Source organism: Lygodium microphyllum, chromosome 21 (assembly GCF_053477565.2).
Source record: "Lygodium microphyllum isolate KBCC chromosome 21, Lygodium_microphyllum_v1.1.10, whole genome shotgun sequence".
NCBI lineage: Eukaryota > Viridiplantae > Streptophyta > Polypodiopsida > Schizaeales > Lygodiaceae > Lygodium > Lygodium microphyllum.
Window position 1 is genome coordinate 18,997,427 of NC_141155.1, and position 18,895 is coordinate 19,016,321.

An 18,895-nucleotide genomic window follows, 5' to 3' on the forward strand; every position below is an offset into this window, starting at 1 on the left:
TTGCCATTTCAACAAAAACGTAGCCTGAAAAGCAGCTACTAGCAGTAGGTGACAGCCCCTGGTAGGTTGGTGTAGGCTGGAGTGGGATGGATAGTAGTAAACATAGCTTTCTCGGCTGGCTGAATGCAGACAAGAATAGATAGGAGTGGACAGCAGTTGAACAGTGGCTGGAAACTGGAGAACTCTGCAGTGGATTGCTGGCGCCTAATGATGGTAGAGAATGGTGGGCAGCTTCAGTTGAGATATCCTTTGTGTAGGGGGCATGGACAACAAATCTTTGGCACCTGCAAGCTGCAAAAACGTGATTGTGGATGGACAGAGGGCGACATGCCTATTTATAGAAAGTTTGGGTCCCTCCAATTAGGGTGTCTGCTAATGGGACATATACACTTTCTAGGAACACATTTCTTTTTTAGCTCAATACTATCCCCTGCTAAACCCACATGTCCTCATGCCTATTGCTGGTGTTCCTCGGCCCACTTTCTTAGCTCATGCTTTAATACTGATTCCTAAAGCTTGGCTAGCTCATGGCTAACCATGAGTCTATCATGGTCATGTATCCAACCATTCTGCAACTTGTTTATGGCATCTTTGATCATGATGGTAGTGAAGAAGGTGTAGTAGATGGGTTGGCTCTCTGACGGTCAAGGAAGAGATTGCTGCCTAGGTATTTGAAAGAGCGAGTTGGCATATCTATGCTATGTCGAAAACTCATGGAACTACCATGTTTCTCAAGTGAAGTAAACAAAACATAACCGAAGGAAACATCTAGCTAGGAAACAGCAAATACCTAGGAGAAATGGAGACAAGAAATTTGATACATGTGCTTGCCTGAACTCTGAGTTAGCATGAGGAAGCTTGCATGTGGGTGCTGCTGCCTATGGCCAAAATGACCTATGAGACCAAATGTTGAATCCATCTGATCCATCATATTTCTTGTCATGGGGAAAAAGCTAAACAAATATAATCGAACATGATATTATTCAATCATAAGGATAATATTTACAGTTCGCAATGGGTATGCGCAGATTTGCAAATTTGATAGCTTGGCAATGAGCATTCAGTTAGTGAGAAAATACTGCTCAAATTGTATGTATGCTTTCTCAAAGGAGATATAATGTGACAAGGTATGGTTTTGTTTGGTGTTAAATTTATAAGCTTGCGCGGGGTGTATTTTATACTGCACATGTAGACGTGTTTTCCTTTAGAAATATGCATATGTGGAACATGCGTTTTAAAGCCAAAGCAACATTGGGAGCACAGATCTCTGTATACTTGAGCTCCATAAGTTTGGTTAGGTGAAAGGCTGATTTAACTCAATGGATAGCACCAAATTATATTTGAATTAAAAAATCTTTACTCTGTTTTGTGTTAACACAGAGTTGTTTGTTAAATTGTATTGCCATTGAAGGAGCTAACTCATATTGAATTGCTTTTTTGCAATGGAAATTTATGCAGAACGGGTGAAATAGTTGCTCATATGATGGTCAGACTTGTCCATAGCTGGCAGAGGTCCTCTGGGCAAACAAAACAACTGTCTCGAGTAAAAAGCTTCCTCATTGTATTGCAGAATTTTGGTTGATTTGAGTGTCAAAATGGGAAAAGACAAGGATCTGGAAACCTCGACAGAGTCCAAAAATAACAAAAATATCAGAGTCCCTCTCAATCATCTTCCATCCTCGGTCAATCAAGTATATCATAAAGCAGACAGAAGCTCTGCCAAGCAAAGCACTGCAAATGGTACTGCAATGATAACGAATCAGAAGAAGAGAAGAACAGAACGTTCTCAGGCTCAAATCATTGCAGCTGTTATCACGAAATGTAACTCAAAAAGGAATACTGTTACCTCTAGTATTAAACTGAAACCTGGACGCCATGTTGCTTCTAAACATCATAATCAGACTGTCAGGAAACTGGCCGGAAAGCTAGTGAAAAGGACACTGAATTCCTCAAAGGTCACTCAAGCTGGGAGCTTACCAGTTACTTCAAAATATCGTAAAAGAAAAGCATTACATGGCTTTGGAAAGAAGGATGCAACAGATACAAGAAAAGTTTTCCAGGTCAAGGGGCCCATGAAGAATGAAGATTCACAAAAACATGGGAAAAAACACCGTCGTCGCAAACAAAAGGCTCAAGCAGATAAACCTCAGCATGACGATATTTCAAGGATTAAAAACCGTGTGAAGTATTTACTCAACAAAATCAAAGTGGATCAAAATTTGATTGATGCTTATTCAGCAGAAGGATGGAAGGGTCAAAGGTGTGTAATGACATTGATTCAGTTATCTCACAGTTTGGTATTCATAAACATCCTTAAGTATCTGTTAGAATTTGAAAATATATACTGTTGTTGAGCAATTCATCTAAATGAAGATTCACAGAGGTTTTTATCAATGTACTATGGTATTCATATTTTATATTGTGTCTTAACTCGTCTTTGCATGTTGTTTACACTGGATTGTGTTTTGGCAGTCGAGAAAAAATTAGGCCAGAGAGGGAGCTTCAGAGAGCAAGGAACCAAATACTACAGTCACAACTAGGTATACGTGAGGCAATAAAGCAACTTGATTCTTTGGGTTTGGAGGGTTCCTTTGAGGAATCTTTACTTGATGCACAGGGTCGAATTTTCCATGAAGACGTAAGTTACTGCTTGGGGTAGTGGATAATCTTCATCTACTTTAGGAGTGTGAGTGCATTCAGCAGTTTGATGGACCTTGTAGATTGACAGTTCTTTCTTCTTTTAAGATTTCTGAAAATGACTTTGTACAGAATGAACTTGTTTATGCAGAAGCATGCCAAGTGATCTGGCTCTTCGTAGGGCTACTTCTGACACTGCCTAGTCCAATCTTGAATATAGAATATGGTTACAAGTATAACATCAGATATAGAGGGTGAAAGAAACAGGAGAGTTAATTTTTACATTTTCAAAACGTCATAAGACCTACGAGACAAAAACTTTGTAAGCTAGGTGCTAGTATCATTTGAAAAGTACCCCTAAGATCCAACCTGCACATGAGATATGTCACAAGCTGTAGCCATGGCTAATAACATGCAAGGAATGGATATCAGACCCATGTTAAGCTAAAAAATGTGTGCATTAAACCTTAATTAACTCATTTAACCAACCTTAAAATTCAAAATGCTACAAGAGTTTCTATGTTCTATAAGCAAATCTACAAACTTTGGTAGGATCCTCATCTATAGATAGATGTTCTGCATAGTCACTCAGATCCTTGATCAGTCTACCATCAGTCTTCAGCTGGCTCCCACTTCTCCATTGCTGTCTTCACCCCTTTTGGTGGATATCTCAGTTCGTGGTGTGCTGTCTGGCTTTACATCAAACCGGTGACCTGTCTAGACCTATCTATAGGCTGTGTTTGCTGATCATGCCCAGCTGTCACCTTCTCCGGAGTCTTTTGCAGTTGTCGCCTCATCTACAAGCTATGTTTTCAGCATTTGTAGGCCACCCAGCAGCTGACTTCTTATCTCTAGTAGTTGCCATCATTTTGCATCCTGCGTTTTGCTGCCAGCTCTCTTTCAACTCTGCTGTACACTATGTTTACCTGCCAGGCAGGCTGCCCTGCTGCTGTAGAGTGCTCCTTTACTGTCACAATCAGCTGATGTCATCATCGGACCAGCTAAGTTTGCTACTGCCTCTTCACCAACATCATTGTTGGGTGGAGTTGTGAAGGGTGAGCTGTATCTAAGGCGGATGGAAAGAGAGAGAGAGAGAGAGAGAGAGAGAGAGAACTCTTGTACACATTTGGCCCTTATTTAATGCTAAGTGGTATAAAAGGTGTTCACACTTAGAAACACACTTTTACACACATTAATGTGTTTACACATGGGAATGAATAATAACTAACAAACCCCCCTTTGGGTCATGAGTGACTAAACTCATGACATGAGATAGAAAAAGGAAAACGGGAAGGTCCTACCTTGAAGAGTTAGTGTCTAATCCTATACAATGATTCTAGGGAGGAGAAACATAAGCGAGAGATGCAATGGGAGCTAGATCATGGCATGGTCTAGTGACAAGCTAAGGGATCCAAAGTAGGACATGGTTTAGAGGTGCTGTGCATGGCTCAAAGATTGATCGAAAGCAAACATGGTTCAAAGGCATTGGGCACATGATGAGAGGTCAAATACCTAGGTATAGCTTTCAGGCTCAACTTGAGGTCATGCAGAATGTCGTTACAACCCCCTTGAAACTAACTTTTTGGAGAATTGAATTAAAAAAATTATAACTCGTTTTAGATTAAAATGTGGGAAGAAAACCCCACACAATTATTTAATAAGTGATGGAAAGGTCTCAACACATGTGTGCACATGGTCAATGTTGAATTCCATCACCCCTTTTAAAATTAAATTTCAAAATTTTAAATAAAAATTACCATGGGATAAAGATCTCGTGTCAATGTCGATGTGGAGAACAAAGTGGTTGATATTAGTTGCTTTTGAGAGTGTTGCCAAGCAATAGATGTTTGCTTAGTCATTTTACACTCGATTCTGACATGCAATAGCATGATGAAGGTTGGCACAAGAGATGTGTTGTTTCCACATGTGAGAGTTGTGCGATGGAGACATGATTGAAGCTTAGCACAGAGTGCAGTAGATAGTGTGAGAGTGAAGCACGACACCCAATGCAATAGACTGAAAGAGTGTAAACTGAAAGTATAAGGTACAACCCTTAAACCTTAGGGTTGTAGGGGGTGTTCACACCCGAATATGATAAGTGTCAGCTAATACAAAATAAGACCATAAGTCTGGGGTTAAAAACCTCTTATACTGAGAGTAAAAAGTGCGCCAGTGTCCTACTGATCACTGACACTCCTATGTGAGTGTAGGCATAAGTGAGACGTAAGTGAAATACCCAACAAACCCCCCTAGAGTGAAGAGTGATCAAGAGTATAAGGATCATCCGCTACCAAAGGAGATCAAATTTGAAGTATTGCGAAATGCTTCAAATTTGTCACGAGGAAGAGCTTTGGTGAAGATGTCTGCCACATTACTGGTAGTAGGACAATAGACAAGGCTGATATCACTTGCATATAGCCTCTCTCTGACAAAGTGATAATGTATCTCAGTATGTTTCGTATGTGCATGAAACACTAGGTTCCGTGCCACAGTAATGGCACTTTGACTGTCAGTGAACAAAGGAGTAGACTCCATAACAGATACATTTAGATCAGCTAGCAAGGGTCTAATTCATACGCATTCAACTATGGTAGTGAAAGCTGCCTTGTATTCAGCTTCACATGACGATATGGCAACAGTGGATTGTTTCTTACTAAGCCAAGATACACAAGATGAGCCAAGAAAGAAACAATTGCCACTAGTGGAGTGACGTGAATCATAATCACCAGACCAATCAGAATCACTGTAAGCATGTAACTGCAGTGGTCCCCCCTTGGCATAAAGCAATTCAAGAGATCTAGTACCTTGCAAGTAACGAAAAACACGCTTAATAGCTTGCCAATGTGACATGCGTGGCTGATGCATATATCTGTTCAGGGCTGAAATTGCAAACTGTATGTCTGGCCTAGTGTTGCATAGGTAAATAAGACATCAAACTGCTGGAGCATATGTGTGTATATCAAACAAATCACTATCATCATGTAATGACGGCTTTAGTCCAAGTTCCATTGGTGTACAGATTGGCTTGCAATCCTACAAGCCAAACTTCTCAAGAAGTTTACCAATGTATCTTGACTGTGATAAACCAATACCTCTAGCATCATGTATGAACTGAATGCCCAAGTAATAATGCAAAGACCCTAAGTCTGACATGTCAAAAGTTTGCTGCAAATTTCGTTTGAATGCTGAAATCTGATCAGCATGTGTCTCTGTAAGCAAGAGATCATCAGCATATAGACAAATGATCAGCATACATGGATCCCCCCTCTTTACATACGTAAAGGGTAGACTCAGATGAGTTGTTTTTGAACCCTTGGCTAAGCAAGAAAGCATCTATCTTTGCATACCAAGCTCTAGGAGCTTGTTTCAAACCATATAAAGCTTTTTTCAGTTTGTAAACCATGTGTTTTGATCCCTCAACTGCAAAACCAATGGGCTGTTGTACATATACTTCCTCATGTAAAAATGCAGCTTTAATATCCAACTAGTGCAGAGTCCATCCATAATGAGCAGCCAAAGCAACCATAAACCTGATGGTCGTCATGCGGGAAGTAGGAGTAAATGTCTCCTCATAATCAATGCCTTTCTTTTGTGCATAGCCTTTAGCTACAAGCCTTGCCTTATATTTGTCAATGGATCCATCTGCATTCCGTTTCAGCTTGTAGACCCATTTTGTTCCAATGGCGTTCTTCCCAAAGGGCAAAGACACCAAATCCCATGTTTGATTCTTAGTGATAGAATCCAATTCAGCTTGCATTGCTGCTATCCAATGCACACTATGTGGTGTATCCTCAAAACATTCAGGCTCCTCATCATCAAGTGTGCTTGCTGCTATAACAAACTTCATGGTATGTGTAGTATCATGCATACAAGCTTGCCTTCTAGTACGACCAGTCATGGGTGCATCCAGATAACTATCTTTCATAGTTTGTAAATACCATCTAGGCATTTGTCTTGCCTCCTGAATGTGCATAAGCTCTTGCTGAATTTCAGTTTCAGCACTTTGCTGAATATTCAGATCAGCCACCAATGGCTTTCTGCATTTTCAAAAGGAGCAGCTGGCTGAACATTGAGTTAACTTGGTGAAACTCTGGCTGAATCACCAAATGTAATGGGCAGCAGCCCTTTAAATACATCACGTGTAGCCTGATATGTGTCTAAACCAGCAAGGGACAATTCTGATTTTTCATCAAATAGTACATCCCTACTGACAAACACCTTTTTAGAGACAGGATCATATAGTCTGTAGCCTTTGCTTTTACTACTATATCCCACAAAAATGCATTTAACAACCTTGTTATCCAAATTTTTCCTGAGTACTTGGGGAATGTGTGCATATGCAAGACACCCAAAGATATGAAAATGTCCAATAGAAGGTTTCCGGCTGTTCCAGGCCTCAAAAGGTGTAATTTTCTTTAACGCTTTGGGGGGTATCTGTTCGAAACATGGCAAGCACACATGACGGCTTCCATCCAAAAATTGTGTGGCAAGCTCTTTGCTTTCAGCATACATCGGGCCATCTCCATGAGTGATCAATTCTTCCTCTTTGCAACCCATTTTGCTGTGGGGTATAAGCAGTAGTGTACTGATGGACAATCCCTTCTGCTTCAAAAAAGAATTTAGCGTAGAGGACATGTATTCCCCACCTCAGTCTGAACAGAGAGTCTTAATTTTACAACCAGATTGGTTCTCAACAAGTGCAGCAAAAGCCAAGAATGCATCGTACACTTTTGACTTTTTTACCAAAGAATAGACCCAACAGAATCATGTAAAGTCATCAATAAAAGCCACAAAATAGTAACATCCTCCCGATGACTTTGTTTGCATAGGCCCACAGACATCTGAATGCACTAACTGCAACCTGACTGTTGCTCTAAAAGCAACATCACGGGGAAATGAAAACCGATGCATTTTCTCCAAAATGCATCCTTCTCACAAGTGCTCAGAAGGTCTCTCCAGAAGAGGTAATCCATCTAGCATTTGCGTACGCTGTAAGAGCATTAAGCTACCAAAGTTCACATGCCCCATCCAAGCATGCCATAACTCTGCCTGTATCATAGCAGGAGTAAGAGTGGATGCCATGTACATTGACTGATAAACTGAAAGAGCATCCAACTCATATAACCCATGACATAAAGTGCTAGTCAAGACTAAAGTCATATGTTCTTTGTCTCTCACCACGCATCTGTCATCATCAAATGTGACGTGTAATCCACAATGTGCCAAAGAAGAAATGGAGAGTAGATTCTTCTTTATGCTTGGCACAAACAAAGCATCCTGTAGGCGGAGAATAGAGCCATCAATGGTTGTGAACACAATCTTCCCAATACCCCTAATAGAGTATGATGCATTGTTGGCACACTGTACAGACTTGCCAACTGGAGTTGCACCAACATAAGCAAATTAATCTCTGCGAGATGTAATATGCCTAAAAGCACCACTGTAAAAAAACGGAGTTCCTACATCCTCAGTAGAGCTAAATGCTCTATCAGCCCAAGAAGTATCATAACTGCATGTGTAAAAGCAATAGTTCCTGTCTGCAACAAAGGACATGGACTCAGTAGCAGTGGAAGGAGCATCAGAAACAGACATTCCTGACTCCTTTTTCTTCTCCTTGGCGATGCGCTTTCTATGCTCAATGATGTAGTGACTTGGCTTTTTGCAATAATGGCATTTGCCCTTTTTGGCTTGCGTGCCCCCTTGTTTTTTACTTTCTTGTGAAGTGCGAGAAGTCCTAGAGCTTTGCAAAGCGTTCTTTACTTGGCTGCATTTGCCCTTTTGTCTAGTCATAAAAGCTTGCTCAGAGGCTATGACATCCACATCACTATTTCTTCTTGTTTGCTCCTCTTCTAGAAGCAAACTGATTAACTGAAGAAAAGTGATCGGCTGTGCGGCAATCCTCATGGTGAGGTTTGAGGCCGTATGAAAAGCCAAGTACGAAGAAGGTAATGAGTTCAATGTAGTAGATATCATTTGTGCATCTGAATAGTACTCATTAACATTCATAAGTTGCTCACGCAAGTCCTGAATTTTATTCAAGTGATTCTGAATAGAATCACCCTCATCCGCTTTCAATGTCTCCAGCTCTTTCTTTAAGAAAGAGATGCGAGTCTCATTCCTACATGCAAACATCTGCTCCAAAGGTAGCCAAGCTTCTCGTGAAGAAGCTGTTGAACGAATGTGGGGAATGATGGACCGCTGAACTGCCAAGGCAATCGATGACAAAGCTTGTGCATCCCGTGTATCCCATGCTTTTTGAGTTGCTGATCTTTGGGGAAGTGGCTGAAGTGGAGCAGGTTGAGGTGCCCGTTGTCCACGTCCTCCTGGAGGAGGAGTAGTTGGAGCCACAACTCCGGGTCTAACTTCTTCTCCACTGACATAATCGCAAGATTTTTCGCCACAAGCACATTTTTCATCATGAAGGACCAAAGTGAGTAGTTATTTCCATCCAATCTGTCCTCCTTGGATACATAGGTAAAAACATCTCCTCCCTGATTTGCCATGATAATCAATAACCAAAGGAAACAAAAGAGCAATTCAAGCTGACCAAATTGGAAATCTCAAAATTTCGAGAAATTTCGAGGAATATGCAGGGCCTTAGGAGCGAAGCTTGATGGACGGTTAGACAATAGAGGGAAGATGCCAACATCACTAATAGGCACCGAAGAAATGTCACAGTAGTAACGATACCCTTTGACGGATGGAGAACCTGTAATAAATCACCTCGGGGAGTCATACGACTCGTTGCACCATTGGCAATGAGCCAAGGTTGCTCAGAAGAGGAGACAGTCAAAGAAGGCTCCTCCACCTGATAAATATGTAGAAACATTGACTCAGTGGAAATAGGAGGTGACGAAGTAGAGGTAGACAAAGGCTCTTAACCTAAACGTGGTCAAACCACTAAGATAATGGCCAAAAGTGCACAAAAAGAAATGCACTAATGTGCCCTCCACCTAAAGTGACTAAAACACATAAACTGATAGACAAAGACAATGTGAGAGCTCCTAATGTCCTCATTTGGCAACTTAGATTGAGGCTCATAGGCAAGAGATGACGACACAAGACACACATGACTGTCAACAGTAACTTCTTTCTCATTGTTGGCAAGTAGTCGAGCATGATCCCCATACTAAACTTCTCATATGCAAAACAGATTGAGGGGCATTGTTATAGATGGGAACTGGTTGCTAGCATTCAGCTTGGGTGCAGTCATGCCATTCATCTACATGACATCTCTATTGTAGAGACTCTCTTTGGAATTTCGACAGTGATTATCCACACACTTTGTGGGAGTTGGGAGAGATTGCAGGGTGATTTAAGTGTGTGAGGAGGAGAGATGCTTGTATTCATGCATGGGACTCTAGTAGCTTCTTCCACTATGGTTTGGCATTATAGTCCATGAGACTGGTTGTTTACCCAGCTATTGTGTTTATGGTGTATTTAGTAGTCCTTCATAGGGATTATTTTATAGTTGGCCTTCTATTTTGCAATTAGATGTAAACTTTCAAGTTTCGGCATATTATTCATTCTTGTCTTTGTTAAATCTTTTTCCTTGTGAAAATGTATTGAATAGTCAATTTGAGCATGTTTTTGGTGCTATGACGCATACAGCATTTCAAGATTCATCAGTTCCCATGCTAGTCATGCATAAACACTAATGCTTGATGCTTGAAGCTAAACATGGACCATCACCTGATAAAAACTTGTTGCTTGGTGCCTCTAGATATGGAAAAGCATGTTCATGGGTTGGTTTTCTTTTAAATGTGGTAGATAAAAACCCACATTGCAAGTAAGTCACACAATTGAAACATTTTGGGAATCTAGAGGGTTTTTGCACCCACAATATAGCAACATCCTGCCTCAATGCTGATGGAAAGCTTGTCCTTTAGTATTTAAGTGTACATCATTACTATTGAACAACTACTGAACTTACCCAGACTAGGTGCAGTATATGTTTGTGATGATTTGTTGCCTGCAACCTCTTCCTCTTGTGGTCTTGCTTTAACAAATAAAGGCAACGTGCAAGTCAATGTCTCAGTAAATGATTGTCAAAGTATCAAATTTCTAGGTAATGAACAGATTGTCAGTAAGTTGTGCTGATGCAGATCACTAGCCTCTGGTCTCACTGTGTTTAGCCTGTTGTCATGGTTGTTCTGTACACAGATATATTGTGCAAAATGTAGGCTTCAAGATGCAGCGGTGGATAATGATATTGTCCTTTGTGATGGCTTTTGTAATCGAGCTTTTCATCAGCTGTGTCTAGAGCCTCCTTTAAAAACTGAAGACAGTAAGATACAAATATGGCTGTTCAAAATTTAGTTGAAAATTGTGTTCATGGGTTGTATTTGAAAGATACTATCTAAGGACTGCTGCTTTTGACAGTTCCCCCTGGTGATGAAGGTTGGCTTTGTGCTGTATGTGAATGCAAGTTGGAATGTTTGGAAGTTGTGAATGCCTATCTTGGCACCTCTTATCAGCTTGAGGACCAATGGCAGGTACTAACACCAAATCAGTCAGCTATAATGTGTTTGTTCTATATGAATGTATTTTATACTAATATTTATGAAGTTCAATGCATTCAGAAAATTTTTGCTGAAGCTGCAGCGTTAGCAAGTGGTGAGGTGGTTGCAACAGTTGAAGAGTTTCCATCAGAGGATTCAGAAGATGATGATTACAATCCAGACCAGGATGACAACAGAGAAACTGAGCAGAATAGAGAAACTTCTGCTGATACTGATGCATCTAACTCAAGTGATGGGAAAGATACAGATTCAGATTTGAGTGGTGAAGATTCTAAAGTTTCTCTCTTTGATGAAGCTGCCATTTTAAGTGAAGGTGGGCTTGTCACATCAGATGAACCCAAGCAAAAGAGCCATTCTGAACATGATTTTGAAGATGAAGATGTGATGCTCATGAAAGGAAAGAGGCAACGAACAGAAGTGGACTACCTAAAGCTACATGATGTAAGCTTTCTACACTTGGTAGAGAATATCTGAATGTATGTACTTGTGGCTTTGATTTGACTATAGTATGGGCCCCTCAGCCTATTTTTGATATTTTGGATATTATTTCTTGTAAATATCCTAAAAAGCTATGGAAACTTCTAGAATAGGGTGACATGTGGTAGAGGTCGTCATGCTTGGAAAGTGCAATGGCCTTGTCTAGTGTGACTCCACGGTGTGGGGAAGGTGTAGTTTGGCAAGATGGCTCTATGCTTGCTGAATTAATAGTACCTGTAGAATCGCCAAGCATGAAACAATTATCACTAGTGGATACCCACGTGTCAAAACAACCAGCCCAATCACTGCCTATGAAGGTGTAGTTTGGCAAGATGGCTCTATGCTTGCTGAATTAATAGTACCTGTAGAATCACCAAGCATGAAACAATTATCACTAGTGGATACCCACGTGTCAAAACAACCAGCCCAATCACTGCCTATGAATGCATGCAAGCAAAGAGAAGTGCCTTTAGGATAGAAAAGACCTAATGCCTCAATGCCTTTAAGATAGCAAAAGACGTGTTTGATTGCTTGTCAATGTGTAGTACTAGGGTTGTGCATAAAGCATGCCAACTGATAGACCCCAAATTGAATATTTGGCCATGTATTACACATATACAATAGACAACCAACAGCCTGCTGATAAAGAGAAGCATCAAATGGATCTCTACATCCTCAAGTGTAAACTTGTGGCCTATCTCAATTGGAGTAGAGATAAGCTTGCAGTCTTGCATCTGAAAATGTTTAAGGAGCTGTCCAATGTACTTAGACTATTGCAGAATAATGCCCCCCCGCAAACTGTGGTAGACTGCATGCCGAGATAGTAGTGCAAGTGGCCAAGATTTTTCACATCAAAAGCATGGTGCAATTCAGTCTTTAAGGCTGCAATCTGTGTTTCATGAGGTCCAATCAACAACGTACCATCTGCATAAAGACTGAGAATGAAGAGGTTATCCCCATCTTTGTTGACATATAGTGTGCTTTTAATGTGTGAATTACTGAAGCCAAGAGCAATCAAATATGCATGTATCTTTTTGTACCACGTCCTAGGTACGTGCTTCAACCCATAGAGGGCCTTATATGCAACTGGCACACTTTTCTCTCAGAGCCTTTTTGAACAAAGTCGGGATGTTGTGTGACACAAACCTCCTCGTGAAGATTATCATTTAGAAAAGAAGTCTTTCCATCCAAGTGATACGCATGCCACTCAAGATGGGTAGCCAAAGCAATGATATTGTGAATGGTGGTTATATGTGAAGTAGGTGCAAATGTCTCATCATAGTCAATCCCATGTTGTTGGGCATACCCTTTGGCAACAAGATGTGCCTTGTAGTGATCAATGCTACCATCAGATCAGCGTTCTAATTTGTAAATCTACTTTGTGCCTATAGCATGCTTGCCAACATGCAAGTCACATAACACCCATGTGCCATTTTTATGAATAGAGTCCATTTTTGATTGCATAGCTACTATCTAATGCTCATCCTCTAAAGCATCATGTAAAGAGACAGGTTCCTCATTGAATGTTGTAGCTACGAGTACTTGTGCAACCAAGTTACCCTATGCATGGTGATTGACTATTCTAGTTCTACCGGGAAGTAAAATAGACTGTTTGTTGTCCCTTAATGTATCCATTGCCATCTAGACTGTTTTAGCTTCCCAAATAGTAGATCTCTCATTGGCCACTTCATCATCAACAATGCCTTGACACCTTGATGAATGGGTTGAAAATCAGGCTGTTTTTTAGCATATGTTTGTTGCTACTATAGACTCTCAATAGGTTGTTGAAATTGGCCAAGATCGGGTGTACTTTGCTGAAACAATGGTAACAATGTTAAACATGTCCATAGGCCCCATAGGCCCCACATTGGGCTGATTTTTGTAGTCCATGAAGGGTTCACTAACATGTTCAGTGAATACCATATCTCTAGTAACAGAAATCTTGTTCGTGGAGGGCTGGTACAAGCGGTACCCTTTACTTTTTGCAGTGTAACCAACGAAAAAGCCTTTTCTTGCAATTGATGTCTTTGTGGCTATGGTACCAAAAGCATATGCCAAACAACCAAAGACATGAATGTGTGACGCCATTGGTTCCTGGCCATTTGAAGCCTCATAAGGTGTACGTTCAGCCAATGCTTTAGTGGGGCGACAATTCAGCACATACACTCCACACATAATAGTAGTAAGCCAAAACTTTGGGGGAAGCTTATTGTATGAATATCACGAGAGTTTAACTCTTTTTGGGCTCAAAGTGCAATTTGATGATATGCTATGGCAAGGATGAAGTGATCCGTTTGGCAGCTGACAGGCACAATAGGTTTGCACATGCGAAGTACTGTTGAGATAGATAAGATGGGCTATCAGCATAGTTCGAAGGGGCAAGGACATGCGAAATAAAGAAGTGCAGCAACGTTTGGAGGAAAGTGCACACAGCAAGGTGCACAGGTACTCCATGTGTAGAATGGGCTGTCGAGGCTGATTTGACTTGGTGCAGCTTGAGTGAAGCAACATTACTGTCGACGTAGTAGACGTGAGGATGAACTGGTCTGGATTGTAGTTCCAGGCTATGGTTGTCAATGGATAGGCTGTTGGCAAGGAGAGCAATAGAGCTTGAGGCTTAGTGGTAGCTCAGGTGGTGATGACGGTGGCTGAAAGGTATGGCTCTGATACCATTGTTAGGTTAGGATTCAGCAGCATGCACACATTCACACACACTCATAGTGAACAAGTGATCAACAAGAGAGAAGTGTGCTAGAATGTCACATTCACTATGTGAGAATGATAGGAAAGTACAATCCCTAAGGTACTAAGTACTACACCCACTGATGGATGTTTAGATGGGGGAAAGACCCTTCTCCAGTTAGAAGATAAAAAGTGCTCTTGGATAAGGGAGCGCTCACATCCGAACTTCAGAGGAACACGATAAGTGTAACACACAAAGCAATAGTAAATCCTCCTATCTTGGGCTTGACCCTCAATGATTTCTCAATGTGAGGAAATGGTCCAATGTTGTGTATCCATATAAACCTAGCCCGCCCTTGTGCTTTGTTACCCTACATCTTAGTCCATGCATTGAGCTCATGCTCCAATCTAGATCCATATAACTTTGCTAGTGTTTGACTGATCATGATGGTCCTATAGTTACTAGGACGAAAGAGTCATCACTCCTAAAGAGTGGGACTATACTATGGTCTGACCTTCTTTTAGGGAATCTTTCACACACTGCTTTGTTGAACATACATTGCAATATGGGTACCAATGTGTCACATGTATGCGAGAAGTGCTTTGCCACCAGATCTTCCTCATCTTGTGTTCTCCAATTTTGTAGTCTCTAGATCACCTCTCTGACCATCTTATTGGTGAAGAAGGATCCCTGTGTTGGCTTGCAAGCATGTGGAGGCTGCATGGATGTTTGTCCTGGTACATTGTACAACTCTTTTTTCCATAATGGAGCCAAGCATTAGGCAGTATGATCTATATGGAGACATCCATATGTATGTGTGTGTGTGTGTGTGTGCGCGCACGCGCGCGCACACACACACACACACACACACACACACACACACATACATACATACATACATACATACATACATACATATATGCATGTATGTATGTATGTATGCAAGTATGTATGTATTGATAGCCTACATATATATAGTATATGTGTAGAACCATATACAAAAGTGTGGTGGAGACTATGGGCTGTAGCTGATCTCAAGATCTGCACATGATCTCAGCTATGATGCAGTCCCTAGTTGCTTCACTGATATGCTTGGTGGTGAGTCTACGGTGTCTCGTGATAATGGCTCTAATCCGACTGTGGTGTGGCCTCCTTGGCCGTGGTCCTGGTAGATGGGGTCGTCGTACTCAACGAAGGGAAATGACTCTATCCAATGTGACTCCGCGGTGTGGCCTGTAAGGTGTTTGGCGAGGTGGCTCTGTCTCTGCTAGGCTGGTAGTGTCAGTAGAGTTAGCTCTATAGAATAAGTCTGTCACTGCTCTCTGTGTGTGTCCTTGTGGATGAGTTGGTCTCCTGCCTCGCAATAGTGCAGTTCGATGCCTCTTGAGCTCCAGGAGGAAAAGACCTAGGCATCTCTGGTCCTTGTACTCCATGATGCGACGAAGGGGTCCAAATCCATCACAGAAGAGGCAGTGGTACCGTCCTCGTATGTCATAGTATACTGTGCATCTGCATATGTAGTGCTCCTCCGTCTCAAGCTCTTGACCACAAAGCTGGCAAGTCCTATCCTTTGCTAGGGTATTTGTCCATCTGCCTGTCTCCATCTGAAGCCTATGTGAGGAGGTGCGAATCTGTCCGGTAGCGACCCGTACCCTATGGGAGAGATGGGTGTCCATATATGCTAGCCAAATAGTGAAACCATCATCAGAGAGACACAAGAAATGACTCCTGTAGAACTCCATCCTCGATCCTAGAGGGAGTGGTGGGTCGATCCATATTCTTGCTGTCTCAATCCTCAAGATATCAGCTTTGCTCACCTAGTTCATCTTTGATCGGCTGAGAGAAAGTGTAGGGTAATCAAGGCTATAATCCAAAGGTGAAAGACGATCAATATTTAAACCATGTAGGCTCATTTAAATAGCCATTTGTGAAAACGAACAGTTCTTCTTGCCTCCTGCTGTTGCTAGTTGTCTAGATGAGGTTAGTGCCAATCTAGAGTATCTATGGCGTGGAAGTTTCCATAGTTTGTGCCAAAAGGTCACTGCCCTGAAGAGTGCCTTCGTAACTATAGGTGTTGCCTCTAGCTTTGCTCTGACAATGGGGTGTGGGGTGGAGAGCTTACTCCCAATCATACGTGCTATCATCATGATCAATGGTCTTTCCATGCTATCCCAACCATCATAATAATCCCCCTCTACTCCAATCTGATGAGTGAGTGGGCCAAGACGCCTGTGGTACAAGGTGCAACCCCATACCTCTGTTTCATATAGTAATGTAGGTGTGACTAGGGTGTTAAACAATTAGAGTTTGGTGCGGAGCTCTTGGAACTGTATGTGAGCACATTGACTCTTGAGTGCCCCTAGTGCTGCGTATCCACGTGCCATACGTGCCTCTGATGCCCCTCTCAACGAAAAATGCGGGCGAGAGAAGGTGACTCCCAAATAGACATATTCCCTCACATGCTCCAGTGTCTTCCCCAAATGTGAACTAGTACATAGATCTAGTCACCCATGCTGCTGAAGTATTGAAAACCATGGTTTTGGTTTTTCCAAGGTTCACCCAAGGTTCACTATGAGGTCTTTATGAGTGAGATTATTAAGGGGTAAAAACTTAAACGAGTGAGTATAACACTTATGAATCGAGCATTGGATTCTAACATCAATGAAAACCATCCTTTATACTTCAGTGTACAATCAGAGAATGAAATATGGTGGCTTGCAACATTTGAAGTACCAAAGGAGGACCATGAATTACTTAAAAGTTTTTGTTAGTTTCACTAAAATGCCCAGTGTTATTCAACATTAAAATAATGGAGAAATTTTATACATTGAGGCTCTACAGAAGATGTGCAAAGCATCTAGATGGCACTGCAATCCCTCCGGTGAATCTGAAATGAGAACAATATCATCTGCATACAATAATATCGATATCAGCACCTCTGCTAGGCTGGCTCAAGCTCCTCCTCCTCGGTCTATGTAATCAGATACTTCATTTATGTATAGACCAAACAATGTGGGTGAAAGTGGACATCCTTGTTTCACTCCTACGGTACTGTCAATCCTCTCTGATACCCCCCAGGTGCTCGTACATGACCTGTCACTGCCTCATATAATGCATAGACACCCCATCATATACCCTCTGGTACTCCAATGTCTTGCAATCTCTGCATGATGCGTGTACGAGGCACTGTATCAAAAGCTTTGCGAAAGTCTACAAAGCAACAATAGATCCTCTTATCTTGGGCTCGTGACCCTCCTCAATAATGACTCTAAGTGTGAGAATATGGTGGCGCGTGGTATATCCTTGTCTGAAACCTGCCTGTCCTTGTGCTCTCTTGCCTTGCATTTCAGCCCACTCATTGAGTTCATGCTCCAATATAGATCCATATATCTTGGCCAAAGTATGACCGATCACGATAGTCCTATAGTTGCTAGGAATCAGGGGATCACCACTTTTAAATAGCGGAATTATAGTATTTGATCCGGGTTTTTTACAAAGGGGATTTCTACCACAAAATTTGGCCAAAACCCCTATCAAGAGCCTTATCATATCACTTTGGGTTTACTCTTCAAGCACTAGGTATGCTACATTATTGCTTCTCGGTTATGATAACTCTAGGAAGTGGAGGAATAAGTTCTTAGGAGAGATGTCTATGTAAAGGGTAAAAGGGATGGATTATCTTAGTGAAGATGGAAATGGATTACACCTAGGGGTTGAGTGAGTGTATAGATTTTTTCAAAGGACTAGGCTCCAACTACACGTGGGTTTCACCTGCATCACCAAGATTTGGAATCTATCATCATCATTAAAGGACACCTCACTCTTGTACACAAGTCAATATCCACATCATGGTGTCATTTGAATCTTACATAAAAGCTTACAAGCATGGATCCCCTTTGTCACATGTTTATATGTATATATATATATATATATATATATATAAATATATATATATGAGGAACTAAAGTCAAAGTAGCTTTTGGAAGCCGTTTTTTATAATTTCAATAAATCCCAAATGAAAGCGAATTTCACGAAAACTCCCGTGCAGCCCGATCGGTTTCGACCGGGTCTACAAAGTTGCAAAAGAAACTTTTTTCAGATTCTTCATCAATTTGAAGTTACGAAGGCGCAGACTGTTGGCTATATGCAATTTTCTTATCTCTTTCACCACATCAGCTTCCCATTTTATTATTCTTGTAAATATATTATAATAATTTGCATTGGGCACCCACCTCTTGTAATCTAGCTTCCTTTCTCTAGCTTGTCTACCACCACCCTTGACTTTTTGCATGATGACCAAGGTGGAGAGTTGTCCCATCCACTATTCTCTATATTTTTAAAGATGCCATATATAATCTAGGATTACGTTAATAAAAAATATTAGCTTAATCTAATCCCTCATGGAGGCTATATAAAGAGCCCAGGGAGATGTAAAGGAATGACAATGACAAGCACATGAGAGCACTCTAGAATACCCTCATGCTAGTCTATCTCTTTGAGGTAAGCTATGAGTGAGTCTCTTTTATTATGTAGCATAATAGCAAGCTTCCTCTATCTCTTCTCCTCTTGTCTCCCT

The 18,895-nt window shown here is 41.3% G+C and overlaps 1 protein-coding gene across 4 annotated transcripts in view; it reads left to right on the forward strand.

Moving 5' to 3' along the window:
* LOC148017786 (pathogenesis-related homeodomain protein-like) overlaps nucleotides 1-18,895 on the forward strand; it is a 148,023-nt gene that overhangs the window by 59,468 nt on the left and 69,660 nt on the right. For all 4 annotated transcript variants that reach the window (XM_087661319.1, XM_087661320.1, XM_087661321.1 and 1 more), the window contains 5 exons: nucleotides 1,459-2,260; nucleotides 2,473-2,638; nucleotides 10,801-10,924; nucleotides 11,020-11,132; nucleotides 11,220-11,600. In XM_087661319.1, coding sequence (XP_087517445.1) covers nucleotides 1,596-2,260; nucleotides 2,473-2,638; nucleotides 10,801-10,924; nucleotides 11,020-11,132; nucleotides 11,220-11,600 — 1,449 coding nt within the window. In that variant the 5' untranslated portion in view covers nucleotides 1,459-1,595. The remainder of the gene's footprint in view (nucleotides 1-1,458; nucleotides 2,261-2,472; nucleotides 2,639-10,800; nucleotides 10,925-11,019; nucleotides 11,133-11,219; nucleotides 11,601-18,895) is intronic.